We start from the raw sequence: 19,947 nt of genomic DNA on the forward strand, positions 1-19,947 counted from the left end.
GATGTCCTCCAGCAGCACATCAAAAGCCATGGTGCAAGCATTCAGGAGGTCAGCCTCGGACTGTGCAAGCCTGACCTGGAACTGTGGAGAGGCAGAGAGCAGAGCACCCAGTGGGGCTCTATGAGACAGGGTGTGGGCTCAATGGGGCCATTGTGGGGGACTAGGGAGGTATCTGGACCTTCCTGTAAAGCTGACTTCATACTTGGGAGTGAGACCTCTCCCACCAGCCAGCTGAGCATGGTTACCAGTGTCCCGCAGGCCCCACCCTGATTTCAGCTGAGCCTGGGGCCAGCCGTCGGGTAGTCCACTGAGGAAGGAAGTGGGAGGCCTCAGCCCTGACCCTGTGGGCTGAGAGCCAACCGGTTGAGGTAGAAGAGCCAGCCCCATGGTCTGAGGAGGTGGCTAAGAGTAAAGACTCTGGAACTAGCTCCCCTTCTCAGACAGGACGCCTAGCCTCCTTGTGCCTCATGCTTCCCCTCTGCAAAACGGTGTGCTGTGGCAACTTCCTTGGGCTGCTGGAAGCCTGAGGTCAGATTGATCTGTTGGAAGTGTTAAGAACAGGACTCAGGCCCTGGCAAGTGCTTGTTATCTGCCAAGTTCACCCTGGAGAATTGAGAAAAGAAGCCCAGGAGGGGAGCAGAGGCTTTGTCAGCAGAGGATGAAGTGCCTCATCCTGTTGGTGGAGGGACTGCATGAGGGAAGCCACAGAAGCAGGACCCAAGTGGGTCATTTGTGCCCTCAGGGGTTCTTAGGCTGCCAGATGTGGGTGGGCATGGGAGAGGAGTTGCACTCTTTCTTTCTTTCTTCCTTCCTTTCTTTCCTTATTTTCTCCTTCCTCCTTCTCCTCCTCTTCTTCTTCTTCCTCTTATTCTTCCTCTTCCTCCTCCTCTCCTCCTCCTCCTCCTCCTCTTCTTTCATTTTGTTTTGCAGTACTAGGGACTGAACTCCAGCATGCTCTACCAATGAGTTACATCCTCGGCCCTTTTAATTTTTCATTCTGAGACAGGGTCTTCTAAGTTGCTGAGGTTGGCCTTGAATGTGTGATCCTCCTGCCTCAGCCTCCCAAGTCACTGGAATTACAGGCATGCTCCCCATTGCTCTGCTTGGGGAGCTGCACTATGAGGCTGGAGACCACAGGGGACCTTGACAGCCAAGCTGGGTGAAGGAAGTGTGAATAAAGCCCCAATACTATGGGATCTCTGCCCTCCTTCGCTCTTCATCCTCAGCCCAGTCTAGGGCCTGCCCTGCTTCCTGGGATCCACCCTGAAGGACACTCCCCAGCCCCACGAAGAACGCTCATCTTCACGTTGGAATTCTCTAGTGTGTCTCACCAGGCTTTAAGGGCCGGGGAGCTCTTCAGCACCCATTTCATAGATGAAACTCCTGAGCCTAGGCTGATCTCCCTGGGGCCCACCTGGGTTTCAAGGAACAGGCACAAGCCATTCAAGGGTGCAGCTTCCCCTCCCTCTCAGCATCCCACACCTGTTCTATGTCCAGTGATGGACCCTGAGTGTGCCCCTCCTGCCTCTTGCCAGAGCAGGCTGGAAGGCAGCCATGTCTGAGGCCTGGCTGAGCTCAGAGGATGCCTCCACGTGGTGCATTATTGATGGGGCCTCTAATTGTACGTTTCCCAAAGTCTACAGGCCTTTGATGAAAAATTCATGGCACGCCCGAGGATGGGAGCAGATTCAATCGATTGGCAGCTCAGCGGGCGCAGGGCTGGGCCCCTCATGGGGAGGGGGTTGGCTGCAAGCGGACTGGGAGGGGGCACGGGTCTGTCAGTGTTGTCTTCCTCCCAGGCTCCTAGCACACACAGCAGGAGGCGGCAGCCCATTTCCCTGGTAGGTAGTTCCAAGGCAAGATCAGAACAGTTTAGGGCCTGCATCTAGTCCACCAACTGGGTGACTGATGCCATCAGAGAGTGTGGCTGGCCCCATGTCAAGTGTCCTCCTCATGTCCCTGGGGGAGTATTGGGCCCTCCAGAGCCTTCCATGAGCATCACACAGAGCAGGGAATAATGTATTGGGAGCCATTTTCATGTGGCAGGTTCTCTGCTCAGAGCTTTATACCCCCAACCTCACGTGGTCTCCCAACAGTTCAATGAGATGGGTGCAGAGAATGCTCCATTTTACAGAGGGGAAGCTGAGGCTCGGAGATGTGTCCAAAGTGCCCAAACCAATTAATAGCAGAGCCCATGGATTTTCCCGCTTTACCAGGCTAGCTCAAATGTGGTTTACAGAGCAGGGTAGGGATTTTATTCTACTCCTCTGCCCATTCTTATACTAAGAAATCTCACTAAGAGGGGCTAAGGTTGTAGCTCAGTGGTTGAGCGCTTACTTAGCACATGTGAGGCACTGGGTTCGATCCTCAGCATCACATAAAAATAAATAAAATAAGGGTATTGTGTCCATCTACAACTAAAAATATTTGAAAGAAAGAAACCTCACTAAGAAAAAGTGCACTAAGTGAAAAGTGAGGCCCACAAATGAAAAGAAGCCAGGCCCCCTTGCAACACTGATAGGACAGATGCCCCCATTGGTGGAGGGAGATTCTGACACAGGTAGAGGTGTCCATCTAAGACTATCCAGTCACTTTCCATTGTTGTGCCACCACTGAGGCCCCAGAGAACCCTAAACATTCATTAAACAAATAACCAAATATTTATGAAGTCTCAGCTCCAGCCAGGCATCTGCTGGCCCCGGATAGGGGCCTATCATGAAAGGCTCAGGGCCGAGCTTGCCTGAAACAGGCTGACGAGCTCCCCACGCCCTAGGGAGGGGTCTCTGCAACCAGGCTGAGGCAGTTCTGCCTTCCTGACCAAGGCGTTTCTAGGTGGTAGGCTGGCTTGTTTGGGTTTGTTTTCCCTTTGCTTCCCAGAGAGTTCCTTCTAAAAACACCCACCCATGTCTCCGCTGAACTAAAGAGAAAGGAATTTGACCAGACCATCAGGAAGGCAGAGACAGGGAGGCCCTAGGGGCCAGGCGTGGGACCCTGAGTCGTACTGCGCAGCTGCAGAGCAGAAAGTGAGCCCAGTTTGGGATGTTGTGGGGGTTCCTGAGAACGTGGGCTGCAAAGAGAGGGAAAACTGAGGGGAAGAGGGAGAAGGACAGAGAGGGTAAGGCTGAGGGGGAAAGAAAAGAGAATGAGGAAGCAGGGGCACAAGTGGAGATGGAAGGGGAAATGAGCGGGGAGGCTGAGGTGCAGCTGGAGAGCAGGCTGGGGGAGGGATCCTGAGACTGGGGCTGGGGCAGTCAGAAGCCCCGGGTCCTAAAGGGCCACCAGAACCCTCCCCAGCCCTGCCAAGGAATGAGCCTAGCCTGATTTCAGCCACCACCCAGGTGCCCTCTACCCTGGAACAAAGGGGAAGTGGCCCCATGGGCTGTCTGCTTCCAGCTCAGGGCTGAGCTCCGTCACCAGGCAGGCACTTGTTGTAGCAACAGTCCCTGGGGACCATCCCAGTGAACAAGACTGCTAGCAGCAAGGATGGGGGAGCCAGGGGCCCCACCCCCTCTGGCCCCCAAAGCTGCTCTGGGCCTGGTTGACAGCCGCTCTGTAAGTCTGCCCCCCCCCCCGCCCCCGCCCCCGCCAGCTTCTCCTGGGAGATGAGGAGTCTGTTCACCTACAGGCAGGTGTGTAGGGGTGTGTTGCCAGGCAACCGCTAGAGGTGTTCCCAGAGCCTGTACAAGTGGGAGGCAAGGAGGCAGAAGACCAAGGCACTGGCTCCTAGATGTACATGGTCACAGGAACCTTCTGCAGGACCCCAGCCCCAACCAAGGCCACCTGAGCCCATAGTCAGAACCCAGAGAAGGAGAAGAGCAAGACTTCTGGGGAAATCACTTAAAGTGACCCTTGTCTCTTGCTAATTAAGCCCTCACTTTGTCATCTTGGAGGTCTAGCCCCAGATCCCAGTCGGCTAGGCGGGGAAGGTTTGCCGAAAGTGCAGACCATGGTGCAGGGCTGTGAGGAACAGTGGAGGTGGCAGATGGGAGCATTCAAGAGGAAGCAGTTTAGTCTGAGACTACAGGCTTGGGTGATAACAATCTTTTAAATTCAGGACCCTGTTCCCCAAGTATTTCTTCTACTGAGGCAAGAACTCCTGAGCTCAACCCCAGTAGTTGTCAACCCCTAGATGCAGACGAGGGCCTCTAGAGTGGCAAGGGCCTCTTTGAAGGTCATCCAACAGCTGCGGTCAGAAGTGAGATGAGAACCCAGGTTCTGGACCCCAGCCACTCTTCCCCCATCCCACAGGAAGCAATCAGAGGCATAAACTCTAAGCAGGGGGCATTCTTGTAGGAGGAGACCAGTGGGGGACTCTCTTTGTGGGAGAAAGAGCAGGGTCACTTTGGGGAGAGGTCAGCCCCCTGGGGAAGCCCTATATACCCCTGGACTGGGGACAAGGACTGGCCCCAAGTCGCTATCAGCAGAGGGAATACCTGAGTCACATACTAGAGAAGGAGTGATTGATAGCTGAGCTTGGGGTGGTGGGGTGTGAGGGAGGGGCGGGGGGCATCTTCCTGGAGGAGGGGGGTCCAGAGTGGAGCCTTTTAGATTACGCAGGGTCGAGGGAGGCCTAGGGAAATGAGAATGGGAAGCCAGCCTCTTCCAGAAGCCCCACCCCATGATCGCCCCAGCCCCAGCCCCATTGTCCAGGCCTGGTCCAATTAGCCTGCCTGGCTCCTGCAGGGGCCAATTAGACAGGGACTGGGGTCAGCTGCCGGCCAAGGCCCTGCCGCCCCTCGCCCCTTGGAGCTTCACCAAGCCAAGCACAAAAGCTTTCTAGACACCATCTCTGTTGCTGCAGGAAGGGAAAGAACAGAAAAAAGGGAAAATTCATTCCTTTTGTTTCTTTGCTGTAACCTTGGGCCGAACAAAGAGCTACTGCCTCCCCCTCCCTGGGAGAGTGGCTTCCATAGAGCAGGGAAACCTGTTTTAAACAGCAATGTGCACAGATTTGTTGTGGCTGGGAGGCCCAGCTGATGTTCAAGGGAAATAATTTCATAAGCAGGACCTGGGGTGAGGAGGCCCCTAGTTCTAGAACCTTCTGTGGCTCTTGACTGTTTTCTGTTCAGGAAGCAGAGCTCCAGGGCCTGGCACTCCAGGTCCCACTTCCCCAGCTGACCCCACAGACAAGGTCAGACAGACCTTTGTGTTTTTCTGACCCCCGAAAGTCCAGGCCTGTGCTGACTTCCACACCTGGGCTCTGGCCATTCCCATACCTCCAGTCCCACCCAGTCCAGTCAAATCTTACTTCTGCTTCAAGCATCTGGACTCCAGTCCCTCCCTTGCCTTGTGCCTCCTAGTTACACTTTCCTGTGTCCTGGGGCGAGTCTCCACTCTCCTACTGGCAGCTATCTGAGAACAAGGTCTACCCTGCCCAACAGAGCTGAGCTTAGTGCAAACCCCAGCTGCCAGACCTTATTGGGGAGGAGGTAGAAGGGAGATTTGTAAGAATGGGCCTGGGAAGCTGGGACCACCTTGGAGTGGCAAGTAGAGTAAGGACCCACCAGTACCACACCTCTTCCAGGTTCTCACTCTCCAGTTGAGGTCCCATCCCACAGACCGTCCTGGCCAAACCTCCCCAGCCCTGCTATCTGGAACACAGCCTTTGCCATTGGGCCACACCCTAACTGCCTGATCCAGCTGGGCCTCAGTGTCCCCACCCAACCCAGGGGCTCACAGACCTCCCTTGCCTGCCCTCTGGTGGTGATTAAGTTAAAAGGGAATGGAGGGAAAGAAAGGCTTGGTTACTCCATTCTTTTGTCATATTGTCCCACACTGGGAAGAAAGAGAGCTTGGCTGGGTGGACAGTAGCCAAAGACAGAAGGGTCAGGGATCAGGTGGCATCAGCCTGGATGTTCCTCTGAATAAGGGGACTGCTTAGCCACAGTGAGCTTCAACTCTTGGGACAATACTGGTCTCATCTAATCTTTAGTCGCAACCCCCATTGAACCCCATGCTTTCCTGGGACAGACCCTTGGGGCTGGGTTCTTGCTCCCAGTTCCTTGATCTTGGGACAAGGTCGGGGTGAGGTCAACATCAATCTGCATAAACTGAATGTTTTCTTTTTTTTTTTTTGATACCAGGGATTGAACCGAGGGGCACTTACACTGATCCACAAACCAGCCTCTTAAATTTTAAGACAGGATCTTGCTAAGTTGCTGAGGGCCTCATTAAGTTGCTGAGGCTTGTTTTAAAAAAAAAAATTTTTTTTAGTTGTCGATGGACCTTTATTTATTCATTTATTTATATGTGGTCCTGATAATCGAACCCAGTACCTCACACATGATAGGCAAGTGCTCTACCACTGAGCCACAACCCCAGCCTGAGGCTGGTTTTGAACTTGCTATTCTCTGACCTCAGCCTCCCCAGCTGCTAGGATTAGAGATGCACCATGCCTGGCTCCATTTTATTTTAAAGAAATGTGGTTAATTCCATTGATTTTTTTCTCTTTTCACATTTTTATTGGTGCATTATAGTTGTACATAATTATGGAATTTGTTGTTACATATTCATAGTGCGCACAATGTAATAATATAATTTGGCCAATATCAGTCCCCTGCACTTCCCCCTTCCTCCCCACATCCTTGCCCTGGTCCCTTCCCTCTACTGATCTCCCTTTGATTTTCATGAGATCCTCTCCCCCCACATCTTTCTTTTCCTTTTTCCTCTCTAGTTTCCACATATGACAGAAAACATTCAACCCTTGACCTTCTGAGTTTGGCTTATTTTGCTTAACATAATGATCTCTAGTTCCATCCATTTTCTTGCAAACAATGTAATTTCATTTTTCTTTATGTCTGAATAAAACTCCATTATGTATATACACCACATTTTCTTTATCCACTCATCTGTTGATGGACAGATTAATTTCCTTTAAAGGTGTTGGAAAACTTAGTCTATCAAAAGTGGCTTCTTTGATATCCAGAGGGACAAATGAGGGATAATCTGCCAGGAGCAGCACCCTGGCCAAGGTTTTGCCTGAGAAAAGCAGATAGGTAGACAGGCCCACCCAGGAGCTGGAAAGAAAGTTTGTAGGTGGTGTCCAGCAGATGGGAAATGCCATACTGGGTGGCTCAGGGATGGCTGCTAGCCAGAGGAGGTAAGGTTTCAAAGATAGAAAGGGGCCCAGGAAGCCTGGGCCCAGGGTTCAGTTCTAACAGAAGGTCTAGTTGTGCTGTGCCTGACTACCTTGAAGTTCAAAGATGGAAGTTTATTATGAAGGGCTTTGTCAAGAGGCCAGGGAAAATGTTCTAGTTATATATTGCTACGTAACAAATCACTATCAAAACTTGGTAACTTCATCATTTTTTCTTGTGTCATTACATCTCACAGTATTGTGAGTCAGGAACTAGTCAAGACACAGCAGAAAGGGCTTCTCTCTAAGTTATTCAGGTCATCAACTGGGGTGACTTACAGGGCAGCACTAGGACAGCTGGGGACCAGGTACTCAGGGTAGTTGGACTTCCTCACAGCATGGCAGTCTTGGGGACACAGGACTTCTTCCTAGGGACGGACAGTGTTCTGGGAGGGAGGGGGAAACTGCAAGTCTTCTGCTGACTCCAATAAGCCCCTAAGGCCAGTAATGAAGGAAAGGGGACTTAGACTCTTCCTCTCAATGAGAAGAGTAACAGCATTTTCAGTCACCTTCTGCCCACCAGAGAAGAAGGTCCTATTTTGAGACAGCACAAAGAAAACCCAACTGAACCTACCATTTGATCCAGCTATCCCACTCCTCGGCCTATACCCAAAGGACTTAAAATCAGCATACTACAGAGATACAGCCACTTCAATGTTCATAGCTGCTCAATTTACAATAGCCAGACTATGGAACCAACCTAGATGCCCCTCAATTGATGAATGGATAAAGAAACTGTGGTATATATATATACAATGGAATACTACTCAGCCATAAAGAATAATAAAATTATGGCATTTGCAGGCAAATGGATGAAATTGGAGAATATCATGCTGAGATAAGCCAATCTAAAAAATCCAAAAGACGAATGATCTCACTGATAAGCGGATGATGACACATAATGGGGGGTGGGAGGGGGGCAAGAATGGAGGAAGGAGGACTGTATAGAGGGAAAAGAGAGGTGGGAGGGGTGGGGGGGGAGGGAAAAAATAACGGAATGAATCAAACATCATTACTCTATGTAAATGTATGAATATGCAAATGGTATGCTGTTACTCCATGTACAAACAGAAACATCATGTATCCCATTTGTTTACAATAAAAAATAAAAAATAATAAATAAATAAATAAATAAAAGAAAACCCAACTGGAAGGGAGGCAGAGAACTAGGAGGCCTACCTAAAGGAGGAGGCTGAAGAGAGCAGACTAGAGAGCCAGGAGCAGTGGCAGGGGAATTCTGGACAGAGGAGATTCATGGAGAGCTAATGGGTACACCATGTGAGCTGGTTTCTCAGGAGCAGAGAGATATCATGAGGAAGTAGAATTGTCTCTCTGCCTTGTTTAGAGTCAAGGCCTGGCCAGGCCCAGGGGCAGGACTCTTTCTATCTCTGACTCAAAAAAGCAGCCACCATGAACTCTAAGGGCACCTCTCAGACCTGAGGGAACGGGATGGCTCATGGGCCTGACGGACATGCCTCCCCTCTTCCAGCAGGCTGCTCACCTCGTAGTAACTTCAGTCCCTGGTGAAAGGAGAAAGTCAAGTGGCATCTCCCCCGTCACTTTGAACATGGTAGTTCCAGTACCCCTACACTGGACTCACGAGACACTCCCTCCACAAATGCCTACAGACCTAAGTACAGTCACAGCTGTGCTCTCGTGAATGAGGCAGTCTTGACCAGATCACCTGGTCTGCCTGCACCAGGACCAGCTCCCTGCTAAAGAAAGTTGAATGGAAATGCCTCCCTTTCAGACTCCTTCCAATCAAAGGGAAAAATAATAATAGTAAGGACCTGGTCAGTAAATAGACATTCAACAAAGGGTATATATGTCATTAAGGCACCCGAGAGCTCCAGAGCTGCCTATCTGGGCTGAGTGTACACAGAGTATATGTGGTTGGTGGATAGAATTTTATCTGGTTTGCAAAAATTTAGGCTCAGGGATCTGCTGCTGCGTGGACTGGCAGAGTTGGGATGACTTTTAGGTTTATCCCAAACCCCTCCCTTCGATACTCAGCCCTGCACCTGGTACAGGACAGAGGACCCAGCTGAGGTTCAGGATTCACTGTGTGACCTCAGGCAAGTCAGTATACCTCTCCGGTTTCAATGGATGGTTCTTAACAGAAGGTACCCCTTAGAACCTCTCAGATGGGAGTTCCAGGGCAGAAAGTCTGAGAAGGCCAGCTGGACCACCTAGAGAGGGACATATGGGCTGGGGACTGGAGAGTGAGACACCCCCCCACACACACACACATTCCTCTGCAACGTAAGCTGTGGGACCTGCCTTAGGGGACCTCAAGTCTGTTTTGAGACAGACTGAAGCCCAGCATCCGTGGGAGGCGGCTGCCCTCTGCTGGCTGCAAAGGCAAATCACATACAAGTGACCTAAGCCTGCCAGCGTGGATTTGGGGGCCTGGGGACCCAAAGGTTGAGTGGCTGCTCAGGGAAGGGCAAAGAAGGGGAGAGGGCATGTTACCAACCCAGCAAACCCAGCAGCCTGGCACAGCCTTGCCGCCCACCCTCTGCGCCCACTCCAGACTCCTTTAGGAAGCCCTCTGCACCCTGGGTTGGCCAGCCTGCTCCGGCCCCCTTTCCTCCTGCCTCTCTGGCCATCACCCCATTTCAAGGGCTCCTCCCACCCACTCCAACCCCTCCTTCACACCCCCAATCCTGAAAATCTGCTCCCTTCCCCGAGGCTCCAGTTGTACCTCCTGGTGGTCTGTCCTCCCACTTCCCACCCCTCTACTCCTGCGTACCCTCTGCTGTGCCCAGTCTTTGTGGGCAGCCCCTGCCCCCATCTCCATGCTCACTGCCTCTGCCCAGTGAGAGTCCCATTGTGTCTCACCCTGCACATGGCTCTTGGCCCTCGTCTCCCCTGTCCTTCCTTTGTTCTAGGCAGTCAGAGGGTCTTATCCCACACTGTCTGGCTTAGGCCCTTGGTCAGCCTGCAAGATGGAGACCTGCCCTCTTTGGGTTGCCCTGCTGCTTCTCCAGCTGCATCCACCTCCCCTCCCCACATTCTGTCCTCCAGTAACTCACCTGCTTTGTCCCTCATCACACATTCCCATGTGCCTGCCTTCTTCATGGTGTTTCTACCTGGGACCCCAACACGCCATAGAACACCCACTCATCCAAGAGCCAGCTCAGATTGTCACCACCTCCAGGAAACCTCCAGGGCCCCCAGGCTGGGAAAGAGCCTCCTCTAACCCCCTCTGTCATGGATACTTCCTACCATCTTCTCTCAGAGGAGAGGCAAGAGCACTGAAGGCAGGGACATTCTGGTCTCAACTGTGCTCCAGTGGCACAGACCTGGCACTCAGTGGCACTCTCCAAGTGTTGATTGACCTGGTTTATTGGGCTGCTTCTGATGGAGGCTTTATAACTGATTCCCTGTGACCTTGAGCATGCTACTACCCGCCTCAGTCTCCTCGTCTGTACGCTGAGGCCATGAGGGTCCTTCTGCTCAACACTGCTGGTAGTGGCCACGGGCATATTTGAAAGCCCCCACTTGGGTGATGGACCTCAGATTGGGCCACAATGCTTCTTATTTGGGAGGGAGGGAGCTAAGCATTGCCCCCTTCAAGTTTTTGTAAAAGATAATCCCTACCCTTCCTCCTCAATGGAAACTGGGCTTTCGATCCTGTAAAAGGGGAGTCATCACGTGATCATACTTTCTGTACCCAGTGCCCAGGGCTATTGTAAGAATAATTTTTAAAAAATCATTGGTGGTGCACACCTGTAATCCTAGTGGCTTGGGATGCTGAGGCAGGAGGAGCATGAAGTCAGAGCCAGCCTCAGGAATTTAGCAAGACCCTGAGCAACTCAGTGAGACCCTATCTCTAAATAAATACAAAAAAAAAAAAAAAAAAAAAAAGGCCGGGGATGTGGCTCAGTGGTTAAACGCCCCTGGGTTCAATCCCTAGTAAAAAAAAAAAAAAAAAAAAATCATTCAGAAAGTGTTCAGGGAAGGGAGTTACAGCTGTCAGGCACCTGGGAGCCCATTTACCTCATGCCGCCTCATTCTAGAGTAACCTTGAGGGAGGTGATTTTCCCATCCACGGCTCAGAGGACAGCTGCCACCCTTCCAAAGCCAAAGAAGTAGTGCCAGTGTGGCAAAGGCTGTTGGTGCTCAGTGGCAGTGGAACAACACAAACTGGGGCCTCTGCCATCTGTCCTCTCAGCAAGCTCTGAGGGTGGGGGTCCTGGTCATGGGGGTGTCAGTGGTGAGAAGGTGCAGTGGGTGCTCCAGGATCAGGCTTGATGGCTTGGAGTCATTGGCCCCAGAGATTGTGCCAGCCCAGAGAGAAGTCTCCCCTCCCCCAACATACTGGCATCTGGGGAAGAGAGGGAGCATGCGGCTGGTAGGCAGGACCACAAGGCGAATCTGGGACGTGGTGTCCTGCGTGATCTCAAGGCTGGGCTGTGACGCAGAGCCTGACCCTGAAGAACCCTGAAGGAGCTGTAGGGAGAGGTCAGGGCTGCCCTGCAGCTGTGGCCTCACAACCCAGCTGTGCTGCCTAAGATACCCTGCTCAGCTGAAGAGGATGGGCCAAGCAGAGACAGAGGAGCCAGGGCCAAGGGGCCACTCCACTCCCCTGTGGGGCAGCCAGGTTGGGGTGGGACGGGGGCCTGTGGAGGAGGATGGGGCCAGCCTTCAGGGTTAGAGACCACCGAACCCATTGCCCCTCCTGCAGCAGGCTCCATCTGGCTGAGTGAGAGCCACCCCCCACCAGAAGCCCAGCTCAACCTCTGTCACTTCCTTCCTTGCTCTGGGTCTCAACTTTATTCATCTGTCAAGGGAATGTTAATCATTACAGAGCTCTGCTTACCAAACCCCCGCCTCCACCCCAGACTCTGGAGTTGGAGAACAGTGGGCTCTTAGAGAGCATGCATCCCTGAATTAATCAGACTCAAGGGGTGGGCCAAGAGACAGGCAGCCCTTCCCCCTGGACTCCTCCATATGTGTACACACACACACACACACACACACACACATATACACACATGCATGCACCCAAGTTCTGGATGGGTATCATTCATGTTCTTTTCTCTCTTTTTTTCTCTCTCTCTCTCTCTTTCTTTCTTTCTTTCTTTTTTTTTTTTTTTTTTGTACCAGAGATTGAACCCAGGGGCACTTAACTTCTGAACCACTTCCCCAGTCCATTTTTTTTTTTTTTTTTTTTTTAGAGACAGGGTCTCACTGAGTTGCTCAGGGCCTCACTAGGTTGCTGAGGCTGGCTTTGACCTCAAGATACTCCTGCCTCAGCCTCCCAAGTCATTAGGATTACAGGTGTGCACCACCACGACAGGCTCCCTCATGTTCTTTTCATTTCACAATAGAGTGTAACCATCTCTGAGTTTGCACAATTAATTTTAGGTCATTCTTTGTAATTATTGCTTGTAGAACAGGGCTAATCAGATTCAAACTGAACGGCAGCAAGCATCTTTGAACAATGTGTGTGTGTGTGTGTGTGTGTGTGTGTGTGTGTGTGTGTGTGTGTAAGAGAAAACCCTAGAATTCTATTTGTGATTGTCCAGAGCAGACATGTTAAGAGGTTAAACCAGGCCTGGAAAAGAATGGAGGAGAGCAATTTCTTTTGCTGAAATGTGATGGGCTTTCTCCAGCCAATGTACTGGATCTCAAAACCCCTGTCAATCATGAGCTGCCATAAAGAAGACTTAGATCTCAGCAGAGGAGTGGATAAAGGAGGTCAGGGCAGCAAGAGGGAAGAGGAAGGGGTCTGACTAATGCATCCATTAGAACAAAAATGAACTGGGATGAGAACAGTACCTCCAAATTAGATGTGGCTGGACAGAAACCCAGGCAGGGGCTTCACACACCGACTTCAAGCCTCACAGCAACCCCAGGTATCTCCTATATGAGGACTCTCAGGCTCAGAAGTTCTGAGCTACACAACCTGACAGTAGCCATGCTGGGCTTCCGATCTGGTCCTGGCCACAAAGTTCATCTGTGTGTGGTCCCTGGTCTGAGTATCCGGGTAAACATGCTGACTGGGGACACCAGATGGGCAGATCTGGAGAAGCCAAGACCTGGTATTCAGCAGGGGCAGGTGCAAGGGACTGATACCAGTTAGAGAGAGTCCAGCCAGAAAGCTAGACAGTGGCAGGTGACAAGTGGTGTCTTATGATCCCCTGTGTCTGAGGACTCCTCCCCCAGAAGCCAGTAGCCCCCTTGTAGCAGGTGGAAGGCAGTGGCTGGGAAGCCAGGCCACATCCCCAAGCAGCATGGGGCCCAGGTGGGAATTGGGGACAGTTTGCTTCTTGGGGGTTTGGGAGCCTGCTGGGTCCATAAGCCCCTACCCCTCAGGCAAGGCCCCAGCTTCAGAAAACCCACAGGCCACAGGGCTGCACAAACTCCCAGGCAAGCTCACCTCCCTGCCCCATCTTCCCTCCCCACCCCACCTCTGCATCCTCTATCCGGATATTTCTGACTTTTTGCATTGGATCCCCCTTTTAAATATTGTGCTGCTTAGGTTTAAGAAACTCCATAATTTTTAAAAATAAATAACAGTAAGTAGTTTCTGATTATAAAGCAAATGCATATAAATATACCTTATTAATTTTTCCTTTGCATATATGGGCAGACTTGAAAAGATAAGAAAAATGATTCTTGTTGATAGCCTGATTTTATCACTTCTCATTATAGCATGAAGTATTCATGGGTGGGAGCCTGACGGTGGGGTCGCACCGTGCTTACGGACAGACTCAAGTGCCAGAAGGCCTGGATTTCAGATGCTGGTTCAGCTGTGCATTTGTTTTACCACTGAGCAGGTTATTTACCTCTTTTAGCCTTGGTTTCCTTATCTGTAAAATGTTAACAGTACCTGCCTTTATAGGCTTGCATGAGGGAGGCCATGTAAAACACCTAGAAGGAGATCTGGAACATAGTAGATGCTCAATGAACATCAGATATGAGGATCATTGTTATTTCTAACCTCATTACTGTGTCTGCTTCCTGGCCCCAATATTGCACCCCACATCTTGTAGCTGGATTTTTACCTCGACCCTGAGACCTTATCTGAGTCTTGTAGGCCTACCTTGTGTCCCTTCCTGACTGCTGGGCTGGTTGGGGGGCTGGTATCAGAATCAGCTCCCAAGTGGCACTTAGTGGGATTTCTAAGAGGCTCTTCCCTGGGGTCAGTGACATAAGGGGAAAAGAAGAGAGAGAAGGCAAAGGAGTGGTCATTATTTGGCCAGCCTCTAGAATCATAGCTCTGATCCTTTCAAGCCTGTTGCCCATTGGCTTTCTCATCTGGTGTCTGAGTCCTGGGTTTCCCTCTGAGTTGGCATCACAGGAGTCAAGTGGTCCCTGGGAAAGCACATTAGTGCAGCAGTCCTAATGCAACCAGGAAGGATTGGGAACAAGTCATAACCAGCCCTCAAGAGAGATGCTAAAACTTGGGGTCACAGGTTGGGGCTCATGTGGCTCCTGGGCCTTTAAAGTGCCCCACGGACTCCCAGATAAAGGGATATATGTGAGGTGGAAGCTTCCATGGGGCTGGAGACTCAGCTCTAGGCTCTGGGATCCACAGGAGATGAACAACTACCGGCGGGCCATGCAGAAGATGGCAGAGGACATCCTGTTGCTGCGGAAACAGACCAGCACCTTGGAGTGGGAAAACCGGATGCTGAGAAGCCACCTGACCCAGCAGGAAGTAGAAGAGGGGCAGAGCAAAGATGAGGTCTCAAACCTGGGTGAGGATGTACAGGCCACTAAAGGCATCCAGAATCCTGTCTGGGCCAAGGCTCTGGGTTGGAGACAGGGTGCTGGAGAACTTTTCCCAGATATGCATGCAGGTGGACTTGAACTAGCAGGACCCCGCCACACACACACTCCATCCACAGACACTCACGTGGTCCCTGCCCAGTGGTCCTCTCAGGGGTGGGAAATGGAGCATCCAGTCCTGTCAAAAGCCCCACAGCTGGGGCAGGCCCACAATTGTGCTGATCCGCGCTGGGAGAGGCTCCACCCTGAGCCAGCTCCCTGCCCATCCCAGCGATGTCCATGAAGGAGAAGCTGCTGCTGAAGGAGTTGGACATGAGGAAGTTGAGGGACAAGGTGCAGCATCTGCAGAATGAGCTGATCCGGGTGAGCTGGGGCTTCTGGTGATGAGGGGAAGGGAGCTGGATGGGCAGTGCTGAGAGAAGTGTCTAGAGCAGAAGATGGCATTGAGGGCAGGGTGACCCGCCTATAGAGGATTCAGCAGGGGGCTGAGTGGACCCCCTCAGCCAAGAGTGACTCCCAAGCACCCATTCTCTCTCTTCCCTCCCCTCACAGAAAAATGATCGAGAGAAGGAGCTGCTCCTCCTGTGCCAGGCTCGGCAGCCCCAGGATGCGCAGCTAAAGCGGTACCAGGACAAGTTGACAAAGATGAAGGCGCTGGAGGAGACTGTGCGGCACCAGGAGAAGGCAGGTGCAGGGGTTGCCAGCTGGGGGCCTTCGGATGGGAAGGTGTGGCACCCCCAGGCTAGCCCAGCCTCGGGTGCTTTGCCTGCCAGGTGATCCAGAAGATGGAGCAGGTACTAGAGGACAGGCTACGGGAGAGAAAAGAACCCCCGCCACCCAACAAGCTGCAGGGGAAACCCAACGTTGGCGGGTCTGCGCCCCTAAGTGGATGTGAGTGAATTGACTCCCCAGATTTTGCCCCATGCCTGGAGGCTCCTCCTTCCCAGTTCCCTCAGCTCAAGGAGAATCTGCGAAGAGAGGCCGTGCTCAGTTATGCCTGCGGGCCTGAGATACCCAGGAGGAAGCTGCTCCCCTCTCGGGCACTGAGCACTTCCAGAATGCCCCAAGCTACTTCCTCCTGCCAGGGAGCTTCTTAGGACAAGATAGGACACTGTATGAGCCAGGCCAAAACCATGCCCGCCCTCAGTGGGAATAGCCCTGCTCACTAGGAGGACTAAGACTTGCCCAAAAGAGGGCCACCTGGGGCATCAGTTCCCAACCCCTTTACCCATCTCTCCACATCTTCAAAGATTCTGTCTCTGCAAAGCAAACAAACAAAAATGCTTTGATGAATCCATGATCTGTCTTTCTCACTGGTGTTAACCACAGCCACAAATCAGAGGTGGTTCCGATGAGTAGGAAAGAACCAGGTGACCCCCATCAGATCTGTTCAAAGCAAGAGATTACCCTGTGCTGCCTCTGTAGTTCCCCAGGACAGAATGGAACAAAATGCTGGGACAGATCAGGGCAGAGACTTGGAGGCAGGACAGCCCATCTCACAGACACCCGTGGCCATGTCCGCAGCTATCCCCCTGCTCTCAGGCCCTGGCCTTCCCCTGGGTTCTACGAGAGAGAACCTGCCTATTGACGTTTACTCAGTGCTGCTGGCAGAAAACTCAAGGCTACGGGCAGAGCTGGAGAAGAACCACCACGCGACAGGCCCCATCATTCTACAGCAGCAGGCCCTGCCGGTAAGAGCCACCAGCACAGGCTTGGCCTTGACCCGCCTGTGCCAGTCACCGGGTATCAGTAGTCACCCTCAGCACTGTCCAAGTTGATGATCAAGACCAGGAGCTAGGCTTCCCAGGTTTGCCCATAAGCCTGGCATCCCCTGGAATGTGAACTCTCAGGCTGTGCTCTTTTTCTCCTGGGAATGCATGAATCTGAAAGCTTCTACTTCACCTGCATCCTGGGAGAAAGCAAGTCCCTGTCTGATCCTTAACTCCTTTTGCCGTATGGCTTGCTACCTTGGAGAGTCCTTTTCCCCATCCCAGGTGGACTATGGGGAGTTGGGAGCAGGTGGAGACTTGGCAGAGCGGCTGCAAGAGACAGATGGCCCAGGCCACTCCAAGCGCACAGAGACCTTGCCCGCACAGGTGGGTGTCCCAGGGCCCAGAGATGCCTTAGTCCCACTCCACTTCCCAGATTGCTCCCCAACTGTAATTGGAATTATAGCCTGGGTGGGGTACACACAGGAGAGGGTTTCTGTCCATCTCAGGACTTGCAAGGGGTGAGCTATTTGGAAGCACTAATACGTGGACATCCAGGTAAAGTGTGGAGGTTGGGGAGCCCTTGCTTCACAGATGTTTTCTCCCTACAAAGAGATTCCCTGCTGAAGTATCTTCTGTGCATTCATGGGAGCCCCTTGATGCATTTCATGCTTGAAAAATTGATGTATAATTACTTTAGATGCCCCAAATCACGGAAGAAACAGCTGTGAAAAAAGCACATGTCCAGCCCTGTGCTGAATTTTGGGATGAGGGTCAGGCCCAGGTCTGAGGCTCTGCTTTGGGGAGCCGGTTGGAAATCAAACCTGACTGTTTTCTCCTTCAGTGCCTCGCTGCTTCCTGAGCTCATATCATAAGCTGGGGTTATCTTGAGTTTTTGCTTTGCCCGTAGGATCTTCTTACCAGTACTTCAGATAAATTTAATCTCCTGGCCAAGCTGGAACGGGCTCAGAGCCGGATCTTGTCCCTGGAACGCCAGGTGGGTGAGCTGCAGGGGTTGATCAGGCTAAGCAGGTTCTCTAATCAGTCTGTGGCCAGGATGGGTGCTTGGTGTAGGTCCAGGATCTGGGGTCAGTCTTGGACCAGTACCAGAGTTCAGTGCACAGCCATGGTCAGAGTGAAGGACCAGTGTAAATCTTGAGTCAGGGCTCACTCAGTGTGTTGTTGAGATGCAGAGAAGGTCCACTAGTGTCTTAGACTGACTGCGTGGTCCCTGCCCCTCCCCTTTCTACCCCTGAGGTCTCTTGGAATGGTGTCAAGTCCAGAGCTTGCCAAGAGCTTGGCTCTCTGCTCAGAGAGCATGCTTAGGGTCTAGCTGTCCTAGCTCTCAGGGATGGGTCCCACTGCCCACTGGTCCTCCAGTTGTACCTGTCCATGTCTTCAGTTAGAGGACTCAGCTCGACGCTGGGGACGAGAGAAGCAGGACTTGGCCACACGGCTACAAGAGCAAGAACACGGCTTTGGGCCCCGCTCAGGCCCGATCATCATAAACCAGCCTGTAAGTGACCTTTTTAAAGGAGCTGGAAGCCAGTCGACCTCACCCAAATCACTGGGAACTGAGAAAAACTTGGGAGGCCAGTTCCTGGGCTGTGCATCAGAAGTCCTGGGCTAAAGTTCCTGCTGTATGGTCTCAGTCTCCCCACCTGTCTGGGGGAATAGAAACCCCTGCCAAAACCACCCCTTCCCCCACAGATTGTTGTGAAACTCAAGGAGAAGATGACTGTGGACAAGGGGCAGACCACACGGGCATTTCTGCAATGTTCTGGCACTGCCCATGCTCTAGGACTGTTTGTTTTGTTTTATGATACCAGGGATTTAACCCAAGGGCACTTAATCACTGAACTATGTTCTCAGCCCTTCTTAAATTTTATTTTGAGACCAGGTCTCACTAAGTTGCTGAGGCTGACCTCAAACTTATGATCCTCCTGCCTCAGCCTCCTGGGTCACTAGGATTATGGCATGTGCCCTCATACCAAGCTGTCTGGCACTGGTTTTACTCATGGACAGAGTAGCTTGTGCCTCTACACCCACCCAGTTCCAAGGTTCTCCCCCCATCAGCCACCCTTTTGAGGTAATCATAATGCTGCTGATAGGCTCCCAAGGCCTGCTCATAGATGTCCCTCAAGTTCAGCTCTAAGGATACTGGCCCCCAAAACCAATATCCTGATTTCTCCTGCTCTTGAGCCATCTGTTCTTGTTCATGGTTGAGGCTCCATAGCTCCCGTGAAGGCCCTGAGATGGGAACACATGGCCACCTTTGAAACTCACTTGAGCCCTGTGGACTTAGAAAATTCAAGTGTTCCATGCTATGATCAAATGTGTCTAGAAATCTTTGAGAAGTCACAGCCCACTGAGTTTTGGATCCTTGCCTTACCAGGCAAGATGCCCTAGAATAGGTTGCCCCTGGGGATGGAAGTGTACTCACTAGACTTGCTTTGCATACCACAGAATGCCTCCACCAACTCCAAGGACCTCAGGCAGCCCTCTAAGCTGGAGCCTGTGCAGCCCAGCTCAGACACGAAGCTCAACAAACCCTCAAACCACTAGAAGACCTCTAACTTCCAGCAGGCCTGAGCCTTCCCGAGTGCTGGGGAGTCTCACCCCTACCCGCCAAAGATGACTTTATTAAATGTTGTACCTCAGTGAGCTTTTGTCTCTTTCCTGAAGCAAGGTAGCCTGGGACCCCCTCCACCTCCTCCCAGACCCAACTCTGGCCCTGAGCCCTCTGTGGCAGCCATACAGCCCCCAACCTGACCTGGAAGCTGGTGTCTTCAGAAAACCAAAAGCCATAATGAACCCAGGAAGGTGGTAAGAAGAGGCACGAGGGAAGTAGGACCCTCCTGAAGTGCCAGGGGAAGTGAGGCCACTGGAAACCAGGTCTGTTGGCATACAGGAGGAAGGCCAGGACTTCCCACCTGCCCAAATATATATCCTATCAGAAACTCTTTTTTTTATTTTTGGGGGTGGGGTTTGGTTTATCAGATGCTCAGTTGCTTGGAGAAGGGAAAAACTTGAAGCCTTCCTGTCAACAAGGGCTGGGCTGAGCTGGCTATACTGTGTCCAAATGCAGCCAGAGACAGGACATTTCACAGATGGGACTGGGGGAAGGAGTCCTCACTGAGTCAACAGGCCCAGGTTCTGGCCACAAGCATGCTGCGTAACCTTGGGTGACTGGAAACCTCTCAGAACTTCAGTGTCTTCTCTCCCATGCAGAGTTGGACATCTTTGGTGGTGAGGCCATTTCCAGCACTGACATTTCTGAGTTAAAGATGACTCCAGCCCAGGGAAAAGAAAGGAAGCAGGGAGGAGAGAAAAAGCCAAGAGGGAGGAGGTGGGAAAAAC

General features: G+C 52.0%; 1 protein-coding gene across 3 annotated transcripts in view; it reads left to right on the top strand.

Annotated features, from left to right (window-relative positions):
- Positions 1-19,215, top strand: part of CCDC33 (coiled-coil domain containing 33) — a 104,201-nt gene extending 84,986 nt beyond the window's left edge. Inside the window, exons 1-10 of one of the 3 annotated variants that reach the window (XM_079127316.1) lie at positions 3,443-3,552; positions 14,685-14,847; positions 15,150-15,241; positions 15,431-15,562; positions 15,652-15,769; positions 16,403-16,569; positions 16,873-16,974; positions 17,498-17,584; positions 17,990-18,103; positions 19,054-19,215. In XM_079127316.1, coding sequence (XP_078983442.1) covers positions 3,484-3,552; positions 14,685-14,847; positions 15,150-15,241; positions 15,431-15,562; positions 15,652-15,769; positions 16,403-16,569; positions 16,873-16,974; positions 17,498-17,584; positions 17,990-18,103; positions 19,054-19,152 — 1,143 coding nt within the window. In that variant the 5' untranslated portion in view covers positions 3,443-3,483 and the 3' untranslated portion in view covers positions 19,153-19,215. Of the gene's footprint in view, positions 1-3,442; positions 3,553-14,684; positions 14,848-15,149; positions 15,242-15,430; positions 15,563-15,651; positions 15,770-16,402; positions 16,570-16,872; positions 16,975-17,497; positions 17,585-17,989; positions 18,104-19,053 lie in introns of those variants that run through there. The other 2 variants (XM_079127315.1, XM_079127319.1) reach the window with 2 other exon arrangements.
- Positions 19,216-19,947: the final 732 nt, after the last annotated feature.

This window comes from Sciurus vulgaris, assembly GCF_902686455.1.
Source record: "Sciurus vulgaris genome assembly, chromosome: 2".
Taxonomy (NCBI): domain Eukaryota; kingdom Metazoa; phylum Chordata; class Mammalia; order Rodentia; family Sciuridae; genus Sciurus; species Sciurus vulgaris.